Consider the following 22,499-nt stretch of genomic DNA (forward strand, 5'->3'; position numbering starts at 1 on the left):
ATTAAATAATATAGACTACACGATTCATGATGCTGAATCTGCACATGTGGACCGCAAACACAGAGGAAGCTCCGACGTGGAGGAATTACAGGTACAAATGATCAGCTATAACTTACATGTGGATTTTCGACTCTGAGGAAGAATGGTGCCCACAACCCACATGTTGTCCAAGGGTCACCTGTACACTAACAGCAGCTTACCAACTACCACACAAGTCAGGTGGCCAAGAACGGCTATGAGGCTTTCAGTTCACCCTTTTCCAGGTCATCTGCCTCTCAACCCATAGCAAGCCCGTGGCCTCAGCTGTGGCTGCACACTACCTCCTTCAGGAGACACCAGACTTCCCCTTCTCACAGTCTTGTCTTGAAACCAACACACTGAGCTGTGGGTAAACAATGTGTATTCCTCTGTCACAGGCTGACCTTGGCACATCTGCCAGAGATATTTTCAAGGAAGGATTGGTTTGGGGTTGTCTGGATGAGAAAACAAAACCATGCACTGACACACAATTTTCCACATTTGGATTATCTAATACAGACACTGATCAAGTTCCCGGGACTGGAGAAGGGAAAGGCTACCCGCTCCAGTATTCTTGCCTGGAGAATCCCAGGGGCAGAGGTGCCTGGCAGTCTACAGTCCATGGGGTCGCAAAGAGTCAGACATGACTGAGCGACTATCACAAGTTCCTGGGAACTTGGAAACCAGACACATATGCAGTGTAACTTGTCACAGAACAGTGCAACCCTGACAGAACTCTGGGAGCAGAACTGAATTATCAATGAGGACCAGATTTGACAAGGTTTGAGTCTGAGACTTGATGCTGCCTTCTCACAGCACCGTGGTAAAGAATAGTGGTAACATCAAGTCTTCTTACAAAAGGGAGTCTATACACCTTGGTTGTGATGCTGGCTCGGATTTTGCTGGGCCTGCAGTCCATGGTTCAGCTCTCTTTGACAGTGAGGACTGTCTTTGACTGTGAGGGCTGGCTTGCTGTGTGCCAGCCCATGATCTGGGACAGTGCCAAATCAAAGCTAACAAGGAATAACTTTGCAAGGCACTACAGGATGGGACTTCCAACTAAATACAATGTCACTGATTCTGGGGACAGAATTTGAAGCATCAATGTATCAGAAAGAAATTCTTCTTGACATTTGGGTGGATGTTGCTCAGACATTAGGTACCAGCTGCACTAATTTGGGCATTACAACTAAATATCACTTGGATCTCACTGCTTCTGTTTCTGAAAAAAACAACAACTCCAGTTTAGTTGGAGTAGGCTACACTCAACCTCTGTACCTGGTGTAAACCTAACATTGTCCTGGTAAACAGGAAGAGCATACTGCCTGGAGGCCACGAACTTGACCTTTCTCTGGGGTTGGAAGTTCATCCAGCTGTAGAAATCTCTGGGAAGGAATATCAGAAGATTGGGTCTTAACACAACTGCCCTGTGATCAGTAGGATTAACTACCCCTCCTGGGCTTCCGGGTGGTGCTAGCAGTAAAGAACCCACCTGCCAATGCAGGAGGCATACGAGATGAAGGTTTGATCCCTGGCTCAGGAAGATCCCCTAGAGGAAGGCATGGCTACCCACTCTAGCATTCTTGCCTGGAGAATCTCATGGACAGAGGAGACTGGCAGACTACAGTCCATGGGGAATCAAAGAGTTGGACTCGACTGAAGTGACTTAGCATGAATGCACACACCCCTGAGCCCCAGTGATCAAACCAAAGGATGATCTACACAAGAACCATATTTTAAATGTCTAGACAATTTCATATTACCTGGTCTCTTGTGAAATTGGTTATCTATCTAGTTACCAATGCCGCATTCATGGAGCATTTTTAAATGCATTCACCTTGCATTTTTAAATCTATTTAACTGTTAAATGTACTAATCACCAAAATGAAACTGACCTTTGTGAAAATTGTTTTTAAAAAAGTAAAGATAAAACCCTCCATCCAGGGTTGCTCGATCACAGCACCATTGATGTTTTAGATCACTCTGCATTTGGGGAAGGCGTCCTGTACTATGTCCAGTGTTTCACAGCCAGAGAAACTGGCCTTTATCCAGTAGTACTCGTGTCACCCCCATATCAGCTGGTGTCTGCATTGGATGCGTCAAGAGGCAGCCTTCACCTGGGGATCTGAGGATTTCTCTTGGTTCACTTCAGTTCAGTTCTGTCGCTCAGTAGTGTCCGACTCTTTGTGACCCCATAAGCCGCAGCACATCAGGTTTCCCTGTCCATCACAAACACCCGGAATTTACCCAAACTCACATCCATTGAGTCGGTGATGCCATCCAACCATGTCATCCTCTGTCATTCCCTTCTCCTCCTGCCCTTAATCTTTCCCAGCATCAGGGTCTTTTCAAATGAGTCAGTTCTTTGCATCAGATGGCCAAACTGTTGGAGCTTCAGCTTTAGCATCAGTCCTTCCAATGAACACCCAGAATTGATCTCCTTTAGAATGGACTGGTTGGATCTCCTTGCAGTCCAAGGGACTCTCAAGAGTCTTCTCCAGCACCACAGTTCAAAAGCATCAATTCTTTGGCGCTCAGCTTTCTTTATAGTCCAACTCTCACATCCATACATGACCGCTGGAAAACCCATAGCCTTGACTAGACCTGGTAGATCAGGTCAAATTTGAGTTGAGTTGGAGGACACTCAGCTAGTTGTCAGTGAATTGCTTGATGTTGTGAGAACTTTCCCCAACATACAGATGTTTCAATTAGTACTAAAATAATTTTAGGGACACTGTCCTAAGAAATAAAGGACATGGCAGGTGTGACCTCAATCTTTTTTTCCTACCGAATCTAAATAATAGTTATCTTTTCTGCTCTAAGATGTATATGTTGAGGGCTTGATTTGACTAACCAATAACGATAGGGTAGGAAAATTAAGGAATGGTATCCCCTGTTCTTTATCTCCCTCAGGGAATCCAAAGAAAGAGGATTAAACTTATGTCTGGGACCCAAGACTTGAAGTTCCAAACTCAGAACATCTAAAAAGGAAATCAACTCAAAGAAGGCATTATTTTAAAACCTCCGTTTAGGTCTCAGTCAATTTACAAATGATTTCAGAGAAACTCAGAACCACAAAGTGACATAGTTTATTCCCCTCCCTCCTGTTAGCATTCCATTTTTCCATTTCTGAGGGTCTGGGCTTAGGAGCTGGCTTCCGCGTCTCACACCACACAGCTCTCAGAGGTAGAACAGGAGCGCAGCTGCCTCAGTGATCTCCCAGCTGGAGCTGTAACCCCAGTGAGCTCTGTATCCATTCCCGTCAAAGGAGGAGAAATCCCCACACTGCAAGGGACTGCTCTCTGAAAAGTATCCTCCTCCGCCGATGCAGTGCTGGGGGGCAGGGAGAAGACACAGTGAGGGGTTGACTGTGGGCACCAACAAGCCCTGAATCTTCGAATCAGAATCTTTAGTCTGTTCCTACTTGGCTTTGCTCCCCACCAGCCCATAACACCTACTCCTCCAGTAGACTCCAAAACAATGGACTTCTCCGAATTCCTTTAGAACTTCCGTTGTATTAGCCCTCAGGCCTGCTAGCCTACCTTCCCCATAAGTGCTTTTCCTCAGGGCTCTGCCCACACCTCACTATCTGGGTGATGGCCCATCGTCATAAACCAGGGCTCCTTATTTATGTTGCTACCACAGGTGACACCTCATGAAGATTGCCATCAAGCGTTTATATCTCTGTCCCACTTCATCTGAGGTCCTTAATGACTCTGTCGCTATGCATGTCTGGTATCTATTGCTTTGTAAGTACTTATCATGCATTTTAAAAGAATCCGTTTTTGCAGGGGTACATGCAAATGGGACTTTCCAGGTGTCCCAGTGGTAAAGAATCTGCCTACCAATGCAGGCGACATCAGAGTTGGGAGTGGGATCTCTGGGTCAGGAAGGTCCACTATAGTAGGAAAAGGCAACCCACCCTGGTATTTCTGTCTGAAAAGTTCCAAGGACAGAGGAGCCTGTCTGGCTACGGTCCGTGGGGTTGCAGAGAGTTGGACACGCCTGAGCACACGTGCACAACTCACAGCACATGCAAATGGGCACTGCTGAACAAGATAAGGCTCCGTGGAAGCCAGTGCGGGGGGGAAACACCTACCTCCTCAAAGCCCACATCTGTATTATCCGCTGAATATCAGCGAGAGGCCCTTCCGCAAGGGCGCGGCTGCTGCATCTTGACTGACATATGGACAGACTAATAACTGCAGGGGGCAGTGAAGATGTCCTTGACTTCAGGTATCGGGGACCAGCCTCGATATGGCCCAGGGTATCCTCGAGATGAACGGCATCGGCGTCAGCGAGAGAGAGAGAGAAAGAGAGAGAAAGAGAGAGAAAGAGAGAGAAAGAGAGACAGGGGCTGTTGATTCCTTGGTTTACGCTGGAAACCAATAAAACCCCAGCACGGGGCTTGCTCTGTTTACGTAGGCCGCAGGCGCCCTCTCGAATCGCTGGAGGCACCCCACCAGGGCACCCCCTCGAGTGGGTCTTAGAAGCCCAGGCAGATAAGTAAACTCAGAGGGCCCAGCGCTCCAAGGATCTCAACCAGAAAAAGGAGAATAGAGAAAAGGATGGAAAAAGAGAAAGAACGACACGGGGAGACCAAGCTTCAGTGAGCAAGGCCCAAAACTTTATTTTCCAGTGCTGTTTTTATACCCTAAGTTGTGCACATAAAAAATAGAGAAAGAGAGGTATAGAGTCACGCCAAAATCATGCGGGGTCAGCAGTCTTGACCCTTATCAGGATCAGGGCTCATTTTTGTATGTCTCATGATATACAAAAGTTTTAGGTGGTTTACATCATTTTCTGGCCAGGGGGCCTGCTAACAGTTTATGGCCCTCTCTCCTAACAAAAGTTAGTTAGCTAGAAAAAGTCTTATATTCTTTTAAGATGATTTTCCTAAAGTCAGGTGCTAGACACATGACAAAGTTACATTCCTATAAGGCACAGGTGTAGTGAGCTACAAGAAAGGAATTTATTAACTTAAGATCTGATGTGGTTAAATCAAAGGCTACTACTTATATTCTCTATATGTGATTAATATATTTCCAAGGATACAATAGATAGAGGAAACTTTGCAGCAAGCATTGATTCAACAATGAAATCTTTTTTAGTACTATTATAATGATTTTAACTTCTTCAACAGATTCCTGTATTTTAGAATATTAGGCTTTCTGTCCTTGCATGGCTGGAAGGCTATAAACAGTCACACTCATAGTTGTAAGAGCCCGGACAAACTTGTCATGCAAGTTAGAAAGCTATCAGAGGGGCTTGGATTGGAACACTCCTATTAAGCCGAGGAGAACTTTTTAACTACAGCTCTGAATTAATGTTTTCAGAGAAAGGTGGTTGGGGGGGAAGCCCCCGTAAGTATTAGAGGACTTGGTAAGAGGCGTAAGATAGTAAGGCAGTCAGACTCTGGTTTTCTTTGGGGTAGATGCTCAGGGAAGTCCAGGGGGTTCCTCGAGTTCTGATTAGCCTTTGCCCGTCAGGCCTCTTCCCCAATTGACCTTTGCCACGGGTAGGATTTCCCTCGCTGGCTCCCGGCATTCAGGGTCACATTTCTCAGAGCGGCAGGTGTGGAGGAAAATGTGCTAAGGACCTTTATTATTCTTAGAGCTCTGACTCCTTCTTCTCCCCCTCAGCCAAAAACTGACCCTCAAAGACAGTCTCCAGTCACCACAACTATGGTGCTCTCTTCTACAAGACTGGAAAGCAGTGAAAACATAAAGCTTCTACAGTTAATATGAATATTGGAGAACAACTTCATGACCTCAACATATGGAAATGCTTATTGAACAACTTCATGACCTCAACATATGGAAATGCTTATTGAACACAATGTAAAAGTACTAGTCATACATGAGAATGCAAACAAATTAGACTTCAATACAGGAAATTATGTCCAGTGGTCAAAAGATAAAAACTTTCAATTATGAAATAGGTCCTGGGGATATATTGTACAGAATGGTGACTAATATATATTGTACATTGACAAGTTGTGAGAGAATAGATATTAATTTCTCATCACAAGAAAAAAAATTGTAGCTATATATGCTTGTGGGTGTGGACTAGACTTATTATACCGATCATATGAAATGTATAAAAATATAGAATTATTATGGTATACACTTGAAATTAATATAATGTTCAGTGTCAGTTGAATTTCAATTAAAAAGGGATAGTAACACTTTAAAAATTATGTTCATGAAATATCAGCAGAAGAGGAAAAATGCAAGCCATGGAGAAGCATATCATCGTACTCCATAGGGTGGGTGCCCTCTCACGCACACATACACGGACAGGTCATTTTCTGTGTTGTCCAGCCTTTGCTCGTTGTTGCAGCCAGTGAATTTCATTCCAGCACATGGGGCATTGGCTGCTCTCTCATGGTCACTGCACATTATATGAGCTTCAGATTCTCTAAGTGCAGAGTTCCTCTCCTGGACCCAATCCTTCACAGAATAAATTCTCTGATAGGAAAAACTCTGCTGTTTCTTGACAAGCCGAATTTGTCAGCCTGCTTGGCAAACAAACTACCTGTGCAGCTGTCTCCTGGCCCTGTTGCCATTCCTCTGTTGGGATTGAGGCTCAGGAAACCAGCACAAGAAAAATCTGATTCTCTGGTGACTGGTATGAATAATAAATTTCCTTGCCACACTGCCAGGAGTTTCCTGTTTTCTGCCAGCATCTATGAAACTGTGAGTGGCTAATTCTTTAGCTTAGAAGAAGGGGGGAAATCTGACGCTCATCACTGCTCAAGAGTCACCAGGATAGAAGAGACGGGCACACTGTTCTTCATCTCCATGATGGGGATCTGTTCAGCTTAAAAATATTAAAATGAGAGGATCCTGGATTGGTTTATTACTTACCACCTGCTTCACCACAACTTTCTTAGATGTCCTTGCTGCTTTGAGGCAGTAAAGACCAGAAAGGAGCACAGGTTCTGCTCTTGCAAAATGTCTCAGGAGAATGGGATGCTGCTAAAGGATGCAAATATAATTCTCTAAGAGTCTGAAGCTGCTCACACCAGCCTTCCAGGCCATCATCTCCCAGTCCCTGCCCACTTCACCAGTTCATCACTGGACTGTGAAGCCACAAAGGTCAGGATGCTCTCGGGTAAGACTAGCTGACCATGGTCTAGTACATGCTTGACCTTTGCACTCTTCTGCTCAGCTAATTAAAAATAAAAAGTATCATTACTTCTACTGTGACCTTTGGACTTGAGAGGATGGGGAACTAGACAAGGTTGCTCATTGCCACAACCCTCACCAGCTCCTTCTGGGAACTCTGAGGCCAAGGCAATAGGAGCAGGAGCAACTAGAAGGAAGTGCTCTCTCCTCCACAGCTCTCCTGAGCTCCCTGAGCTCCCTCAGCCACCCAGAGGCACAAAGTGGGGCCCCAGGACATGCATTAGCTTCAGATCAGATCCAGAGAGGCCAGGCAATCAGCACCCAGATCACAGCTCTGTCAGCTGCAAAGTGTGACTTCTCTGCATCTGCATGACTCCCTCTCTGGGCCAGAACATCAGCCTCCTACCCAGCTGTACTGCCTCAGCTCCACCTGGGGGCACACTTGGGTGAGCTGAAGAAGCAGTGGCTCCTGAGTGACTTACCTGCACTCGGACCTCTGGTGGCCACAGAGAGGAAAAGCAGGAGGCAGAATCTGGGCCATGTCCTCTAAGGGACATGCAAAAGGTTAGTCCATCCGTTCTCTTGCCCTCATCTTGTTCCGTCAACTTCCTAGTAAGGAAAACTCAACAGAAAGTGATGGCCTTCTAGGCATTCAGGAACCTCCTGGAATAGCCCCCACCCCATCCAACCCTATGAAGCCTTAAGGGGCCGTGGGTTTCTTTCACTGAATCTCTCCATCCCTGAGACTAAGACCAGGGAACTGGAATTGTGGTTCCTCACACACTTGGATCTTGTCTCAGACTCAAAACAGATTTGTCACTTCACAGAGAGCTCCTCCTTCTGTCCTCACAGATGCCAGAAGCCAAGAGTTCCCTGCCAGGTGGAGACTTAGAGTGGCCTCTGCAGAGAGTCTGCTGCTGCTGCTGCTGCTAAGTCACTTCAGTCGTGTCCGACTCTGTGTGACCCCATAGACGGAAGCCCACCAGGCTCCCCCATCCCTGGGATTCTCCAGGCAAGAACACTGGAGTGGGTTGCCATTTCCTTCTCCAATGTGTGAAAGTGAAAAGTGAAAGTGAAGTCGCTCAGTCATGTCTGACTCTTGGCGACCCCATGGACTGTAGCCTACCAGGCTCCTCCATCCATGGGATTTTCTAGGCAAGAGTACTGGAGTGGCTTGCCATTGCCTTCTCCGGCAGAGAGTCTGAGGTGGGTGAAATGCTGAGCATTTTGGGGAGAGCAAAGTGTGGGCCCTGCCCAGCCTAGCCCACATTGGGCTGCAGGCCGTGCCCTCAAGCTGTCTTCCCTTGAAGGTTCTTGAGGCTTGGCCCCGACAATGAGAAGGATTGTGTAACTGTCTGGAGGGGCAGGAGGCAGCACTCTTGGTCACACAGGTGACACTCACCATGAGGAGGGCGAGCCCTGCTGGCTCAGAGCACACACAGTGTTCCCTTCCGTAACAGACTCTCAGGATGGACGGGACCTCACGGTTCTTCCCTTCAGCCTGTCCTGCTCCCACCTCAGTCAAAGCTCCAGGGCCTCACACACCTCTGTCAGGTCGTCATCCTTCCAGTCTCTGCTGAAACTTCTCCAGAAGCCTGCCTTGACACCCCCATCCCCAGGCAAGGCTGATGGACGCATCACTGTCCTACTACTGGACTTTCTCCAATCCCCAAGTGTGGTACGTCACATTGTCATGTCATTCTTTCATTTACTTTTGGGCAAGAAATAATTGAAAATTTACAGAACATTGCCAAAGTAACAATATTACTTTAAAAATCCATATAGTCTCTACCTAAATTCATCTTTTTTTTGAAAAAAATCCACAGGAAATGTTTGCAAGGTGGAGGAGGTTTAGCAAGAATGTGAATGGTATTTTTTCATATTTCACCCCATTTGCTTTATCACATATTCCCTCTCTCTAAATGCACACACAAACTCACAAACTCACTGTGCTTCCTTCTAGATGCTCCTGCGAGTCCTCCCAGAGCAGCAGCACCCCCACCCGACTCACCTGTGCTGCCATGATCTGAGGTCTCGGGAGGGAGGGTGGCCTGGCCTTTGTACCACCACACCTTATGTATCCGGTACATTTATTTTGTACCAGAAACAATTTTGAGACAGAGGCTTCCTTGCTCCTGGAGGAGTGGCTATCCCACACACACCTGTGCCACAGAGCAGGAGGCCCAGTTAGCTGCCCAAGCCACACAGAGCCTGCTCCCAACACTGCAGTGTCATGTTTCAAAGGTCATGCATCCTCATTCACTCACCTAGCCCTTCAGGTGCCTTCTACTCTCCCAGTGCCAGGGCCAGACCACAGGGTTTCCTGCTGCAGGAATTGGGGGCTGGGAACAGCAAGAGGGATAACAGTCTGGGGACAGGGTTAGCATTCTCTACTTTGTGGAAAGGCTCACTCAGATGCACTGGGATTCTTCACTCTGCCTCACCCCGCCTTTTTAGGGCAAATAACACAGCAGAACCAGATGGGTATTTTAGCACATATGTACCAAAATCACTGCAGATGCTGATTGCAGCCAGGAAATTAAAAGACGCTTACTCCTTGGAAGGAAAGTTATGACCAACCTTGATAGTATATTAAAAAGCAGAGACATTACTTTGCCAACAAAGGTCCGTCTAGTCAAGGCTATGGTTTTTCCCGTGGTCATGTATGGATGTGAGAGTTGGACTGTGAAGAAAACTGATCGCCAAAGAATGGATGCTTTTGAACTGTGGTGTTGGAGAAGACTCTTGAGAGTCCCTTGGACTGCAAGGAGATCCAACCAGTCCATTCTAAAGGAGATCAATCCTGGATGTTCATTGGAAGGACTGATGCTAAAGCTGAAACTCCAATACTTTGGCCACCTCATGCGACGAGTTGACTCACTGGAAAAGACTCTGATGCTGGGAAAGGTTGGGGGCGGAAGGAAAAGGGGACGACGATGGACATGAGTTTGAGTGAACTCCGGGAGTTGGTGATGGACAGGGAGGCCTGTCATGCTGTGATTCATGGAGTCGCAGAGAGTCGGACATGACTGAGCGACTGAACTGAACTGAACTGAATGCAGCAGAACCAGATGGGTATTTTAGCATATATGTATCAAAAGAATTCTAATTTGCAAAAGAAAGAAAGACAGGCAGAGTGATCATACATCACAGAGTTCCTGAGGCTTTTCTTCATTGCTTTTTTTCCTGGTCCTTATCTTTCTGAATTGGCATAGAGCTAATCTGTTGGCACTTTCATCTTTGCCTCAGGTTTCCATGTGTGGAGGACACAGGCTAAGATAAAAAGCATCAGAAGTGGTCCTGGAAACAGGCTGTCAGGATGTGCTTTAGAGTCACAGTTCTCACATACCTGAAAGGAAGAGTGACCCACTGCTGCTGGTCAGTGGGATTATGAGAATGCCTGGCACCTGCCCTCTCCACTTTTCCTTTTCCATTTTGTTCCCTTGTGCCCTGTAGATCAATTTCTCTCATCTCTGAACTTCCTGTGGGCCAAAGTTAGGAGTCAGGGAGATAAGCTAAGAAGGAAACTGTAGAAGCAGCAAGGAACATTAGAGCACTGGACATGAAGAGAAGCTGAAGAAAGTGAGGGAAATGTTAGGAGATGGCAATTGCAGCCAACAGATCTTTCCAGTACAGGACAGCCTCAACTGGGGAGACATGGAAAAGTTTGAGGCTGGAATAGGTGTGGTAACATGCTGCAAATGTTTCCAGGGTGGAGGAAGTTTCAGCTCAGTTCAGTCACTCAATCGTGTCCAACTCTTTTTGGCCTCATGGACTGCAGCACACCAGGCCTCCCTGTCCATCACCAACCCCCAGAGTTTACTCAAACTCATGTCAATTGAATTGGTGATACCAATCAGCCATCTTATCCTCTGTCATCCACTTCTCATCCCGCCTTCAATCTTTCCCAACATCAGGGTCTTTTCCAGTAAGTCAGTTCTTTGCATCAGGTGGCCAAAGTATTGGAGATTCAGCTTCAGCATCAGTCCTTCCAATGAATATTCAGGGTTGATTTCCTTTAGGATGAACTGGTTGGATCTCCTTGCTGTCCAAGGGACTCTCAAGAGTCTTCTCCAACACACAGTTCAAAAGCATCAATTCTTCAGTGCTCAACTTTCTTTATAGTCCAACTCTCACATCCATACATGACTTCTGGAAAAACCATAGCTATGACTAGACGGACCTTTGTCAGCAAAGTAATGTTTCTGCTTTTTAATATGCTGTCTAGGTCTTTCATTGGAGAAGGCAATGGCAAGCCACTCCAGTACTCTTGCCTAGAAAATCCCATGGACGGAGGAGCCTGGTAGGCTGCAGTCCATGGGGTCACTATGAGTCAGACATAACTGAGCGACTTCACTTTTACTTTTCACTTTCACACATTGGAGAAGGAAATGGCAACCCACTCCAGTGTTCTTGCCTGGAGAATCCCAGGGACGGCAGAGCCTGGTGGGCTTCCGTCTATGGGGTCGCACAGAGTCAGACACGACTGAAGTGACTTAGCAGCAGCAGCAGCAGGTCTTTCATAACTTTTCTTCCAAGGAGCAATCGTCTTTTAATTTCATGGCTCCAGTCACTGTCTGCAGTGATTTAGGAGTCCAAAAAATAAAGTTTCTCATTGTTTCCATTGCTTCCCCATCTATCTGCCGTGAAGTGATGGGACCAGATGCCATGATCTTGGTTTTCTGAATGTTGAGTTTTAAGCCAATTTTTTCACTCTCTCACTTTCATCAAGAGGTTCTTCAGCTCTTCTTTGCTTTCTGCCCTAAGGGTGGAGTCATCTGCATATCTGAGGTTATCGATATTTCTCCCGACAATCTTTATTCCAGCTTGTGCTTCTTCCAGCCCATGATTCCTCATGATGTACTCTGCATATAAGTTAAATAAACAGGGTGACAATATACAGCCTTGATGTACTCCTTTCCTTATTTGGAATCAGTCTGTTGTTCCATGTCCAGTTCTAACTGTTGCTTCCTGACCTTCATATAGATTTCTCAGGAGACAGGTCAGGTGGTATCTCTTGAAGAATTTTCCAGTTTATTGTGATCCTCACAGTCAACGGTTAGTAAGAATGTAAAAGAGTAAATAAATATTTGATTATGAGAGAGTATTGTTTTTTGTGAATTTAGATTCATCACCAATCACCAGTCCATAACAGCATAATTCGAAATGTACTTTAGGAAAAAGAAAATTATCAGTCTGTGTCTGTGTGGAGAGAGAATAGTGTGACTTAAAGCTGCCCCATTCCAAACTTGCATCCAGTCCAGCTTCTCCCAGTGAACTATTTAGGATTTATTGTTTTTAAAAAATACTTTATTGTAAAAAAATAATACACATACAGAAAAGGATAGAAAGCATAAATAGACAGTTTAATGAATTATGAAAGTGAATACCTATAGAGTCACTATCCTGTTTAAGTAACAAAAGTTTCTTTCCCACACAACTGCCAAAGATGGCGGAGGGGCAGGTCCTGGCGTTTGACAGCTGAGGCCATCTCCTGGCCTACCTGGCAGCCACCCTGGCCAAGAAGGTGCTTCTGGGCCAGAAGGTGGTATTCCTGCACTGCTGGGGAATCAATATTTCCTGGCAGTTTCTACAGAAACAAGTTGAAGTGCCTGACTTTCCTCCACAAGCAGATAAACACCAACCCTTCCCAAATCCAAACCCCCAACTGCATCTTCTGGCTGACAGTGTGAGATATGGTACCCCCAAGACCAGGCCAGGCCAGGCCACTCTGGACCACCTCAAGGTACTTGATGGGATCCCACCACCTTATGACATGAAAAATTGGACAGTGATCCCTGCCATCCTCAGGGTGACATCTTGACATCTATGTGCATCTGACACCTATGTGCAAGTTTTCCTGCCTAGGGCACCTGGCTCATGAGGCTGATTGGAAGTACCAGGCAGTAGCAACCACCCTGGAGGAGAAGAGAAAGAAGAGCAACATCCATTAGTGGGGAGGGGGAGGGGGAAGCAGCTCATGAGGCTACAGAAGCAAACTGAAAAGAACATAGAGAAAAAAACTGACAAATTCACCGAGGTCCTCAAGACCCATGGATTCCTAGCCTGAGACCCATAAAAATGACTGTTGAATTTTCAAGAGAAAAGAAACAGAAGTTTGCCAGTACTCCAAACATATTCCTTCCAGATGACAAATCTCTTCTGAGCCATATCCTTCAAGATGATTTGCAGATAATGAAACCCACAACAGATGGAGGAAGGTAACTGGGGGCTGACCACAAGCAGGTAGACTCCAGATCAGTTGGAGAAGGTTGATGATGTTGAGTCCCAATTACCCTACCAACAACCAATCAGAAGAGTGTCCACTTGTTGATCTTGCATACAACAATCCTCTTACCCATCCTGCCTTTAAATATTTTTCCCTGAAATCCAGTGGGGAGTTCAGGGTCCAGGATTTGAGGATTAGCTACCCGAAATCCTTGCTTAGTGTCTGCGTTAAATGCTGCACTTTCCTTCACCACAGTCCTGCATCAGTAGATTGGCTTTACACACCTAGTAGATTCAAGCTGGGATTTGTAGCAATCTGACATAAAGAGAGAGAAATAAGGAAAGAGGTAACAAAAAGGAGTAAGAAAGAAGGGATAAAGGAGAAGGATAGAAATCTGGAATGAGCTAGTAAGGGGAAAGATTCATTCAATTCAGTTCAGTCGCTCAGTCGTGTCCGACTCTTTGTGACCCCATGAATCACAGCAGGCCAGGCCCTGTCCATCACCAACTCCTGGAGTTCACTCAAACTCATGTCCATCGAGTCGGTGATGCCATCCAGCCATCCCATTCTCTGTCGTCCCCTTCTTCTCCTGCCCCCAATCCCTCCCAGCATCAGAGTCTTTCCAGTGAGTCAACTCGTCGCATGTGGCCAGAGGATTGGAGTTTCAGCTTTAGCATAAGTCCTTCCAATGAACACCCAGGATTGATCTCCTTTAGAGTGGACTGATTGGATCTCCTTGCAGTCCAAGGGACTCTCAAGAGTCCAGTGATCAACCATAAGTTATATGTGAATTTTAGACTGTTTGGAGGATTGGTGACCACAATCCACACATTGTTCTAGGGTCAACTGTACCTTAACTATCATTGACCAACTACCATACAAATCAAGTTTAGCCAAGAACAACCGCAGGGCTTTCACTTCACCCTCCAGCCAGGATAGCTGCTGCTCAACCCAGAGCAAACCCTATGGCCTCAGCTGTGGCTGCAGAACTCACCTGAGGAGACACCGGACCAACTCTTCTCACAGACTTGCCATCAGACCTATACACAGAACTCTGTGTGTGAGCAATGTGCATTCATCTACACATGCTGACCTTGGCAAATCTGCCAAAGAGATTATCAAGGAAGGATTTGGTTTGGTGTTGTCACGATGTGAAGACAAAACGACGCACTGACAGGGAATGCTCAGCACCGGAATCATCTGACGCACAGGCCACGTTCCTGGCAGCTTGCAGACCAAATACACACACTGTATGGTCAAGCACAGAACCACGCAACACTGACAACACTCTGGGGACAGAACTAAATCACAAATGAGACCCAGATTCGTCAAAGTTTGAGTCTGAGTTTGGTACTACCTTCTCACACTAACATGGTAAAGAAAATGGTAAAATCAAGTCTTCTTACAAGAGAGTGTGTTTGTGATGTTGACTAGGATTTTGATGAACCTGCAATCCATGATTCAACTGTCTTTGACTGTGAGGTCTGGCTTTTGGATTCCATCCCATGACCTGGGACAGTGCCAAATCCAAGCTGACAAGGGATAACTTTACAATGCATTACAGACTGGGGACATCCAGCTACAAGCTCTGGTGTGATTCTGTGGACAGAATTCGGAGGATCAATTTATCAGAAAGAAATTTATCTTGACACTTGGGTGAATCTTGCTTGGGTACTAGGTACCAGCTGGACTTATTCGAACATCGCAGATAATATCAGTCTGGACCCACTGCTTCTGTTTTTGCAAAAACCAACAATTCTAGTTCAGTTGGAATGGGCTACTTTCAGACTCTGCCTAAGAGATCTTCAGTCATGTTAATGAAGTTAGAATCTGCCTTGAAATGAGAGGGTTGAAACTTTCAAGCCCATTCACCCTGACTCTCCTGAAGAGCAGAGGGTTGGAAGGTTGAATCAATTTCCCCAGTCAATGATTTACTCAAACTAGTCTGTGTAAAACCCCAAAAGTATATGGTTTAGAGAGCTTCAGGGTTGGTGAATATGTGGAGATTGGGAAGAAACGCTGTGCTCAGAGAGGGCAAGGAAACTCTGGGCCCTTCACCTGTACTGGCTCCAGCTGTCTCTCTTCCGTCTGGCTGTTCCTGAGTTATACCCTTTTCTAATAAACTTATCATCTCGTAGGTAAAATGTTTCATTGAGTTCTCTGAGCCACTCTAGCAATTTAATTGAATCCAAAGAAGGATTCACTGGAACCTCCAATCTACAGCCAGTCAGTCAAAGCACAGGTGACAATCTGGACTTGCAACTGGTGTCTAGAGTAGGGGATTCAAGGGACAGACTTGTAGGACTGAGCCCTTCACATGGGGATCTGACGCCATCTCCTGGTGGGTTGGGTCAAAAAGGAGTTGAGGTGTAGGACATCCCACTATTTAGGTGTCAGTGAATTGCCTTGTATTGTGAGAACCCTCCCCCAAACAGAGATGTTGCAAATAGTACCAAATCATTTTAGAGACACTGTCCCAACTGTCAAAACTGGAGGAATAAAGGAAATGGACAGCTGTGACCTCAATTTCTTTTTTCTCTACTGAAACTAAATAATAATCAGCTTTTCCTCTTTAAGATACTTATGCAGAGAGCTTGATTTGACTAACCAATAACAGAATGGTAGGAAGATTAAGAATGATTTTTCCCTGCTCCTCAGTCTCACACAGGGGTTCCCTAGAAAGAGAAGCAACTGTGTGTCTGGGATACCTGAGATGAGACGTTCCAAACTCCGAAAGTCTAAAGTGGAAATCACCAGCTTACGAGGCGTTATTGTAAACATCACTCCAGGTTTCAGCTTGTAAAAGGAATTAAAACAAACTGAGAGTCACAAAGTGCACACAGTGATGTAGTTTATTCCCCTCCCTCATTGTTAGCACTCCATTTATCCATTTCTGAGGGTCTGGGTTTAGGAGCTGGGTTCCGCGTCTCACACCACACAGCTCTCAGCGGTAGAACAGGAGCACAGCTGCCTCAGTGATCTCCCGGCTGGAGCTGTAACCCTGGTGAGCTCCATATCCGTTCCAGTCAAAGGAGGAGAAATCCCCACACTGCACTGGATTGCCCTCTGGGAAGTATCCTCCTCCGCCAATGCAGTGCTGGGGGGTCAGGGAGAAGACACAGTGAGGGGCTGGCTGTAAACACACCAGTGAGCTCTTAATGGTCAAATCCCCTGTAAGTTTGGTCTTCTTCCTACTTGCCTTGACCCCTCACCTGAAAAAACCTTTCCCTCCAGTGGACTCTGAAACCATGCTTTCCTGAATTCCTTTCTACCTTCCTTCATGCTTATTCTCAGACCCCTCAACCACCCTTTTTCCTCAGTGGATCCCCCAAAGGCTATTCACTCCTCACAATTCTGTCCACACCTCACTCTCCCGATGATGGTCTGTCTTCTCCAATGAACCAGCATAATCATATGTTGTCAAGATATACTCCTAAGTCTGGAAGACCAGTCTGGTATTTTCTGGGCTTGAAACTCCATATCCAACTGCCCTGTGAATGTCTCCACCTACATGTCACTAGATCTAAAACTCCACTTAAGCAAAACAAAACTAATTCGCTCTCTTGCTGCCCTTGAATCTATTTCTCTTCTTGTCACCCATCTTAATTGATAGCACTCAGTCACCCAAAACAAAACCCTGAGGTCTGTTGCCTCTTTCACTTCCCATCCCCCATGTTCATTTAATTATCAAGAACTGCTGATTTCACTGTCTATGCATCCATGCTTGCTCTTTCAAATTTATCAAGGCCACCCTGCCTCAAGTCCTCACTATTTCACATCTGCACCTTTACACCTGCCTGATGGTCTCATTGACTTTTATTTCCATGATCTTGAATCCATATCCCCAAAGTGATCAGGTCACTAATCTGTTCAAACTCCTCTGATGTTTCCCATAACATCAGGTTATAGGTGTCCCATCACCTATAACATAAACTCTGTGTCCTGAACATAATGCAAAAGCCCCTCCTTGCCCTACTTCTTGCAAGTATTTCCAGCATCAGCTCTTGATTCTACACCATGTGCATACCATGATACAGTTTACACAACAGCTCACTGCCCGCTCAACACACCACAGTCTATCAAAGCCCAGTGATTTAGAACATGTTAATCACCCATGCTCAAGGACACTACTCTGCCCTTTGCTGCCTGTTGAACTCTACACACATCCTTTGAGATTCAGCAAAGATGTCACCTTCCTGCAGAGTCATGTCAATGTATGGCAAAACCAACCAATATAATATTGTAAAATAATTAGCCTCCAATAAAAAATAAATAAATAAATAAGGAAAAATTTAAAAAAGAATAAAATGCAAGCCAAGGAGATATACATTAAAACATCCCAATCAAGTGTTCCTATGCACACATATACACACACGCGTGCACACACACACGCGTGCACACACACACGCGTGCACACACACACATGCACACTCACACACGCACGCACACATGCACGCACACACGCAAGCACGCACATACACACGCATGCACACACACACACAAACGCACGTACGCTCACACACGCACACCCACGCACACACACCCATACGCACACACGCACGCACACACACACATACGCGCACACATGCACGCACACACACACAGACACAGACACACGCACAAGCCAGGGATCGTCCCCAAACTCACGAACTCAGTGTTGCAGCCGGTGACCCTCATCCCAGCACACAGAGCATTGGCTGCTCCCTCATTGTTAAACACCCTGAACTGGACAAATCCCGCAACAAATTCTCCTGGAAAAGAAGAGGCAGAGAAAGGCCTAAGTATTCAAAAGATGAACTGAAAACAATTTCCCTTTCACCAGCCCAGAGATTCCCTAAATCAACAGGTCTGGTTATAGCCCAGCACTCCAAGCTTAGGGAATGAAACCCAGCACATCTGTGGACAGCAGCTGCTACATCCTGGCTCTGAATTTGGCTGGAAAGGAACCTCCTTCCATCTGAGGTAAGAAGACCAAGGCTCATGTTCACAACAGTCAGTTGTCTGCCTGGGGCTCACAGGAGAAATTAGAGTCCACTGAGAGATCAGCAAGAAGACCTCCAGAGGTCCAGGAGGAATAAGCAATGATCAGAAATGGCCATCGGCTTCTGTTAGCACACTGCTTATCCAATTACCATGACTTTATTTGCCCTACCTACCATTACCTGCTTTCATTGAAATAGTAAATGTAAAAACTGATGGTTCACATTTTCCCACCAAACATTAACGTTCTATGGCTTTAGTAGTGTTAGTCTCTCAGTCGTGGTTGACTTTTTGTGACGCCATAGACTGCAGCCCGCCAGGTTGCTGTGTCCTAGAGATTTTCCCAGCAAGAATACTGGAGTGGGTAGCCATTTCCTTCTCCAGGGGACCTTTCCTACTGAGGTGTCAAACCCACATCTCCTGTTTTATCATGCTGAAAAAATGTCTTCCTTCAAATAATAGCTATCCATCATAACAAAACCAAATTTTTCTCACTACTTTCCAAGTGGTTCTCACCTGGGAACACTAACTTGCCTCTTTCATTAACTATTATGTCACACAGTATATTGATTAAGAAGTCTGGCTTTGTATTCTCTACAACGGAGAGGACAGTAATTCTAACTCCATAGATTTTTCAGGATGATTAAATAACACAAAACCATGTCAACTTTCTAGAAAACAGTTTGGTGTGTTGTATTGATATGTGTTCCATAGATGCCGGCAATCATTAAATGTTGTTATTTACCCTTTCCCCAAGAGTGCAGTGAAGGATTGATGACTGGGTTTTGGAAGGAGATACTCACGCTGACCATTTGGTGAATAATAAGATGCAGTTTTCTCAGCATCACCAAAGTCATAGTCGACAGGAATGGCTGGGCCGTTGTCAGTCCAGCACTTCCCTGCTCCGTATTTCACTGGGTATTTCTACAGGGACCAAAATACAGATTGAGGCGAGTAGAGATGCTGCTGTACTGGGAAGTAGAGGATTTAATGCCCTTGGGTGGCATTATTATTAGTGATTCTTTGCCACCCCCACTCATAGCTCAGAACCTAACCAGCCTCAAGACCATTGATTTCTCCTTCTTTACCTACCCCCTTCTTCCCCCAGTTTCTTGTGCTTCCTGGCTCACAGCTCCTCTGAGAGGCAGCACACTAGTTCACAGAGACCCAGAGGTAGGAGAAAGCCAAGGAGAGGTACCTCTTAGTGCAATTAACAGACCAGACTTACTCCTCATCCAAAACATTGGCTCTCTGTTCACCAAAAGACAACCCCCAACCCCCAGCCAGCAGCCCCATGTACCTGGTAGAGTCCAAACAGATTATGCCCCAGTCTTCGGAAGAAGCCAGTGTTGGTGTGGTACCTCAGCAGGGAGTTGTTCCTCCAGTGCTGCAGGGGGGACTTGTTGGGCACGTGCCAGATGCCCAGGTCCTGGGCCTGGATGTCATAGTAGCCAGGGTTCTGCAGAGGGACACACTGTAAGCCTTACTGACCCGGGAGGTGCCACCAGCCAAGTCAGACACACACAACCCTCACTTGAGCTGGGAGCTCTGGGCTTCAGGGGGACAGGTGCCCAGCAGTGCTCAGAAACCCACCCTCCTCCAGCAGACAATGAGGCCCCACCACCCAAACAGCCTTGGTGGGAGGAAGCTGTGATTCAAGACACGGCCTTCTGTCTTTCTTATTCTCCAGCCCCACCTCCACATCCCCAATTCCCACCCTCCCTTCCACATGCTCTGCTCCAGCCACACCCCACTCCCCATGCTTTCCACCTGGGTGCTCAGTACCTTGTAGTCATCACTGGTGGCCGCCTCTGCAGACCCAAACGTGTTGTAATTGGCCCAGTTGCCGTCCCCTTCTGGGTAGTCAGCCCTGTTGCCCTGCTGACTGGACCAGCGATCGCCCAACGTGCATTTCCCACGCATGTTGTTCTCATGGACGCTGGCCACCAGGGTCCAGCCGCCGCCCCCAGAGGTCATGTCGCAGAAGGTCTGGTAGATGACCCCATTCTCAGTGCGGAGGTGATACAGGCCATCTGCAAAGGGAACCAGTCAGAGACCCCCTGTCTGAGAGCATAGGGTCCATCTCAAGCCCACAACCAGAAAGACTCTGAGAAGTCAGAAATGTATCCTGAAGGCTCCCACACATACCCACTTGTTGGAAGACAATTCTCTGTGGGTCATCTAAGAGCAGGGACACTTACTGCCTTTGTTCCATGCTTCCTTTTCAAAAAGACTTTATAGAGCAAACATCCGAGAAGACAGAGATGGTCTCTCCCTCTGGATAGAGCCTCCTTCTGACCACTCGAGGCCTGATAACAGCACCTGACCACATCTCAAGTCCACATCAGGATGTGGCCTCTGCAACTCAGAGCTAAGGGCAGGCATGGTCACTGCCCATTTTATGAGGTTCAGATTCCCTAAGTGCAGAGTTCCTCCTTATACTCAGTCCCAGAGAAAATAAGCTATAATATCAGAAAAGGTCTGTACTTGCTTGATGACTCCAATTCATGAGCTGCTTGGCAAACAAATTACATGTGCAGATATCTCCTGGACCTCTTCACATTGCTGTGATGGGACGGGGCTGGAGAAACAGCACAGGAAAAAGCTGATGCTCTGGCTACTTCTGTGATAGTGAGTAATAAAGTTCTATGTCTCTGCCTACCAGAATCTATGACACTGGGGCAAGACTAACTATTTAGCTTACTTACAAGAAGGAGAAAATCTTATAGTCATCAGAGCTCTGGTCACCAAGCTAAGAGTCACCAGGAACAGTACATTCTCCCGGTGTTCAGAAAATCATATCTCCTAAAATTAGATGGGACCCAAAAGCCTCAAAATTCCCACTGGAAATGTTCTAGGCTGGAAGATGGATCAGAGCAAACAGGAGTGGTAGGCACACCCCTTTTGATCTCCATGACCAGGATCTGTAGCGAAAAAGGGGCCAAAAGGAAAGGATGCTGAGTTGGTTTATTACTCACCACCTGCTGTATGGCAACTTTCTTTGATTTCCTTGCAGCTTCTGGGCAGGAAGGAGAGGAAAGGGGCACAGGTTTTGTTCCCCCAGAACTTCGCAACAGAAGGGGTCACTGCAGAGGATGTGAGGATAATTCTCATTAATAGTGTCGCATGCCTCACTACAGCCTTCCTGGTCACTGACTCCCAGCTCCTTTCCCCTTCCCAGGTTCATCACTGGGCTTTGCAGCCCCAGGGGTCAGTGTCTTCTCTGCTAAGACCAGCTGAACCACAGTCTAGTACAGGTTTAATTGAACTTGCATTCTTCTCCACAACCAGTCAAACATGAAAACTCTCATTATGCCTACTGTGATAAATGGAATTGTGAGGATGAGGACTAGGGAAGGATGTTCCCGGGACACAGCCCTGACCACCAAGCACCCTCGGGGAACCCCAAGGCCAAGGCCATAGGAGCAGGAGCAGCTAGAGGAAAGCAGTCTTCATCACTATGACTCCCCTGAGCCCCCTCAGCCACACAGAGGCACAGATTGAGGCCCAGGACAGACCTTAGCTTCAGACCAAACATCCAGAGAGACCAGCAATCAACACCAGGCCACAGCTCAATTTGCCCACAAAGTTTGACTTCTCTGCATCTCCACGACTCCCCCTCTGGGCCAGGACATCAGCATCCAGCCCAGCTCCACTCCCTCTGCTCCACTGTGTACCTGGGTGAGCTGATGAAACTGCTGCCCCTGAGTGACTTACCTGCACCCCGGCCTCTGGCAGCCAGAGAGAGGAACAGCAGGAGGGAGAATCTGGCACCTGGCCCCTAAGAAGAAAGGAGGTGCAGAACATCATTGGCGGGTTCATTCTTTCTCTCTGTTCCACCCTTACTGATCCATCGATTTTCATCTTCCCATTATGATCTCTGAACTTTCTGCATATGGAAACCTCAAATGGAAAGTGATGGGATTCTGAGCATTCTCGAACCTCCTGGAATAGAACCCACCTCATCCAACCCTCAAATCCTTAAGGGACCGCACGTTCTTTTCTCTGAAACTCCCCATTCCTGAGACCAAGATCAGACCTGAGCTGGCATCGTGGCTCCCCACACACTAGGATCTTGTCTCAGACTCAGCTTCCTCACAGCACGGAGGGCTATCCCCTTCCTTTCTCGCAGATGCCAGGAG

At 46.6% G+C, this 22,499-nt stretch overlaps 1 protein-coding gene and 2 pseudogenes across 1 annotated transcript; 2 read left to right on the top strand and 1 right to left on the bottom strand.

Moving 5' to 3' along the window:
- Positions 1-395: 395 nt before the first annotated feature.
- LOC129540453 (non-selective voltage-gated ion channel VDAC2 pseudogene) lies at positions 396-1,435 on the top strand (annotated as a pseudogene).
- Positions 1,436-12,597: 11,162 nt separating this feature from the next.
- Positions 12,598-13,218, top strand: LOC129540454 (large ribosomal subunit protein uL13 pseudogene; annotated as a pseudogene).
- A 3,052-nt stretch (positions 13,219-16,270) lies between these two features.
- Positions 16,271-22,498, bottom strand: LOC129540760 (intelectin-1-like). Its single transcript, XM_055402145.2, has 8 exons — positions 22,397-22,498; positions 22,075-22,138; positions 21,336-21,443; positions 20,143-20,390; positions 19,658-19,816; positions 19,161-19,281; positions 18,025-18,128; positions 16,271-16,474 (listed from the first exon to the last, which is right to left on the bottom strand). The coding sequence occupies exons 1-8, from the start codon at positions 22,406-22,408 to the stop codon at positions 16,322-16,324; spliced, it is 969 nt and encodes a 322-aa protein (XP_055258120.2). The 5' UTR covers positions 22,409-22,498; the 3' UTR covers positions 16,271-16,321.
- Between the last annotated feature and the right edge of the window lies 1 nt (position 22,499).

The sequence above is a fragment of the Moschus berezovskii genome, chromosome 4 (genome assembly GCF_049115385.1).
Source record: "Moschus berezovskii isolate FMDL1 chromosome 4, NW_MosBer_1.0, whole genome shotgun sequence".
NCBI lineage: Eukaryota > Metazoa > Chordata > Mammalia > Artiodactyla > Moschidae > Moschus > Moschus berezovskii.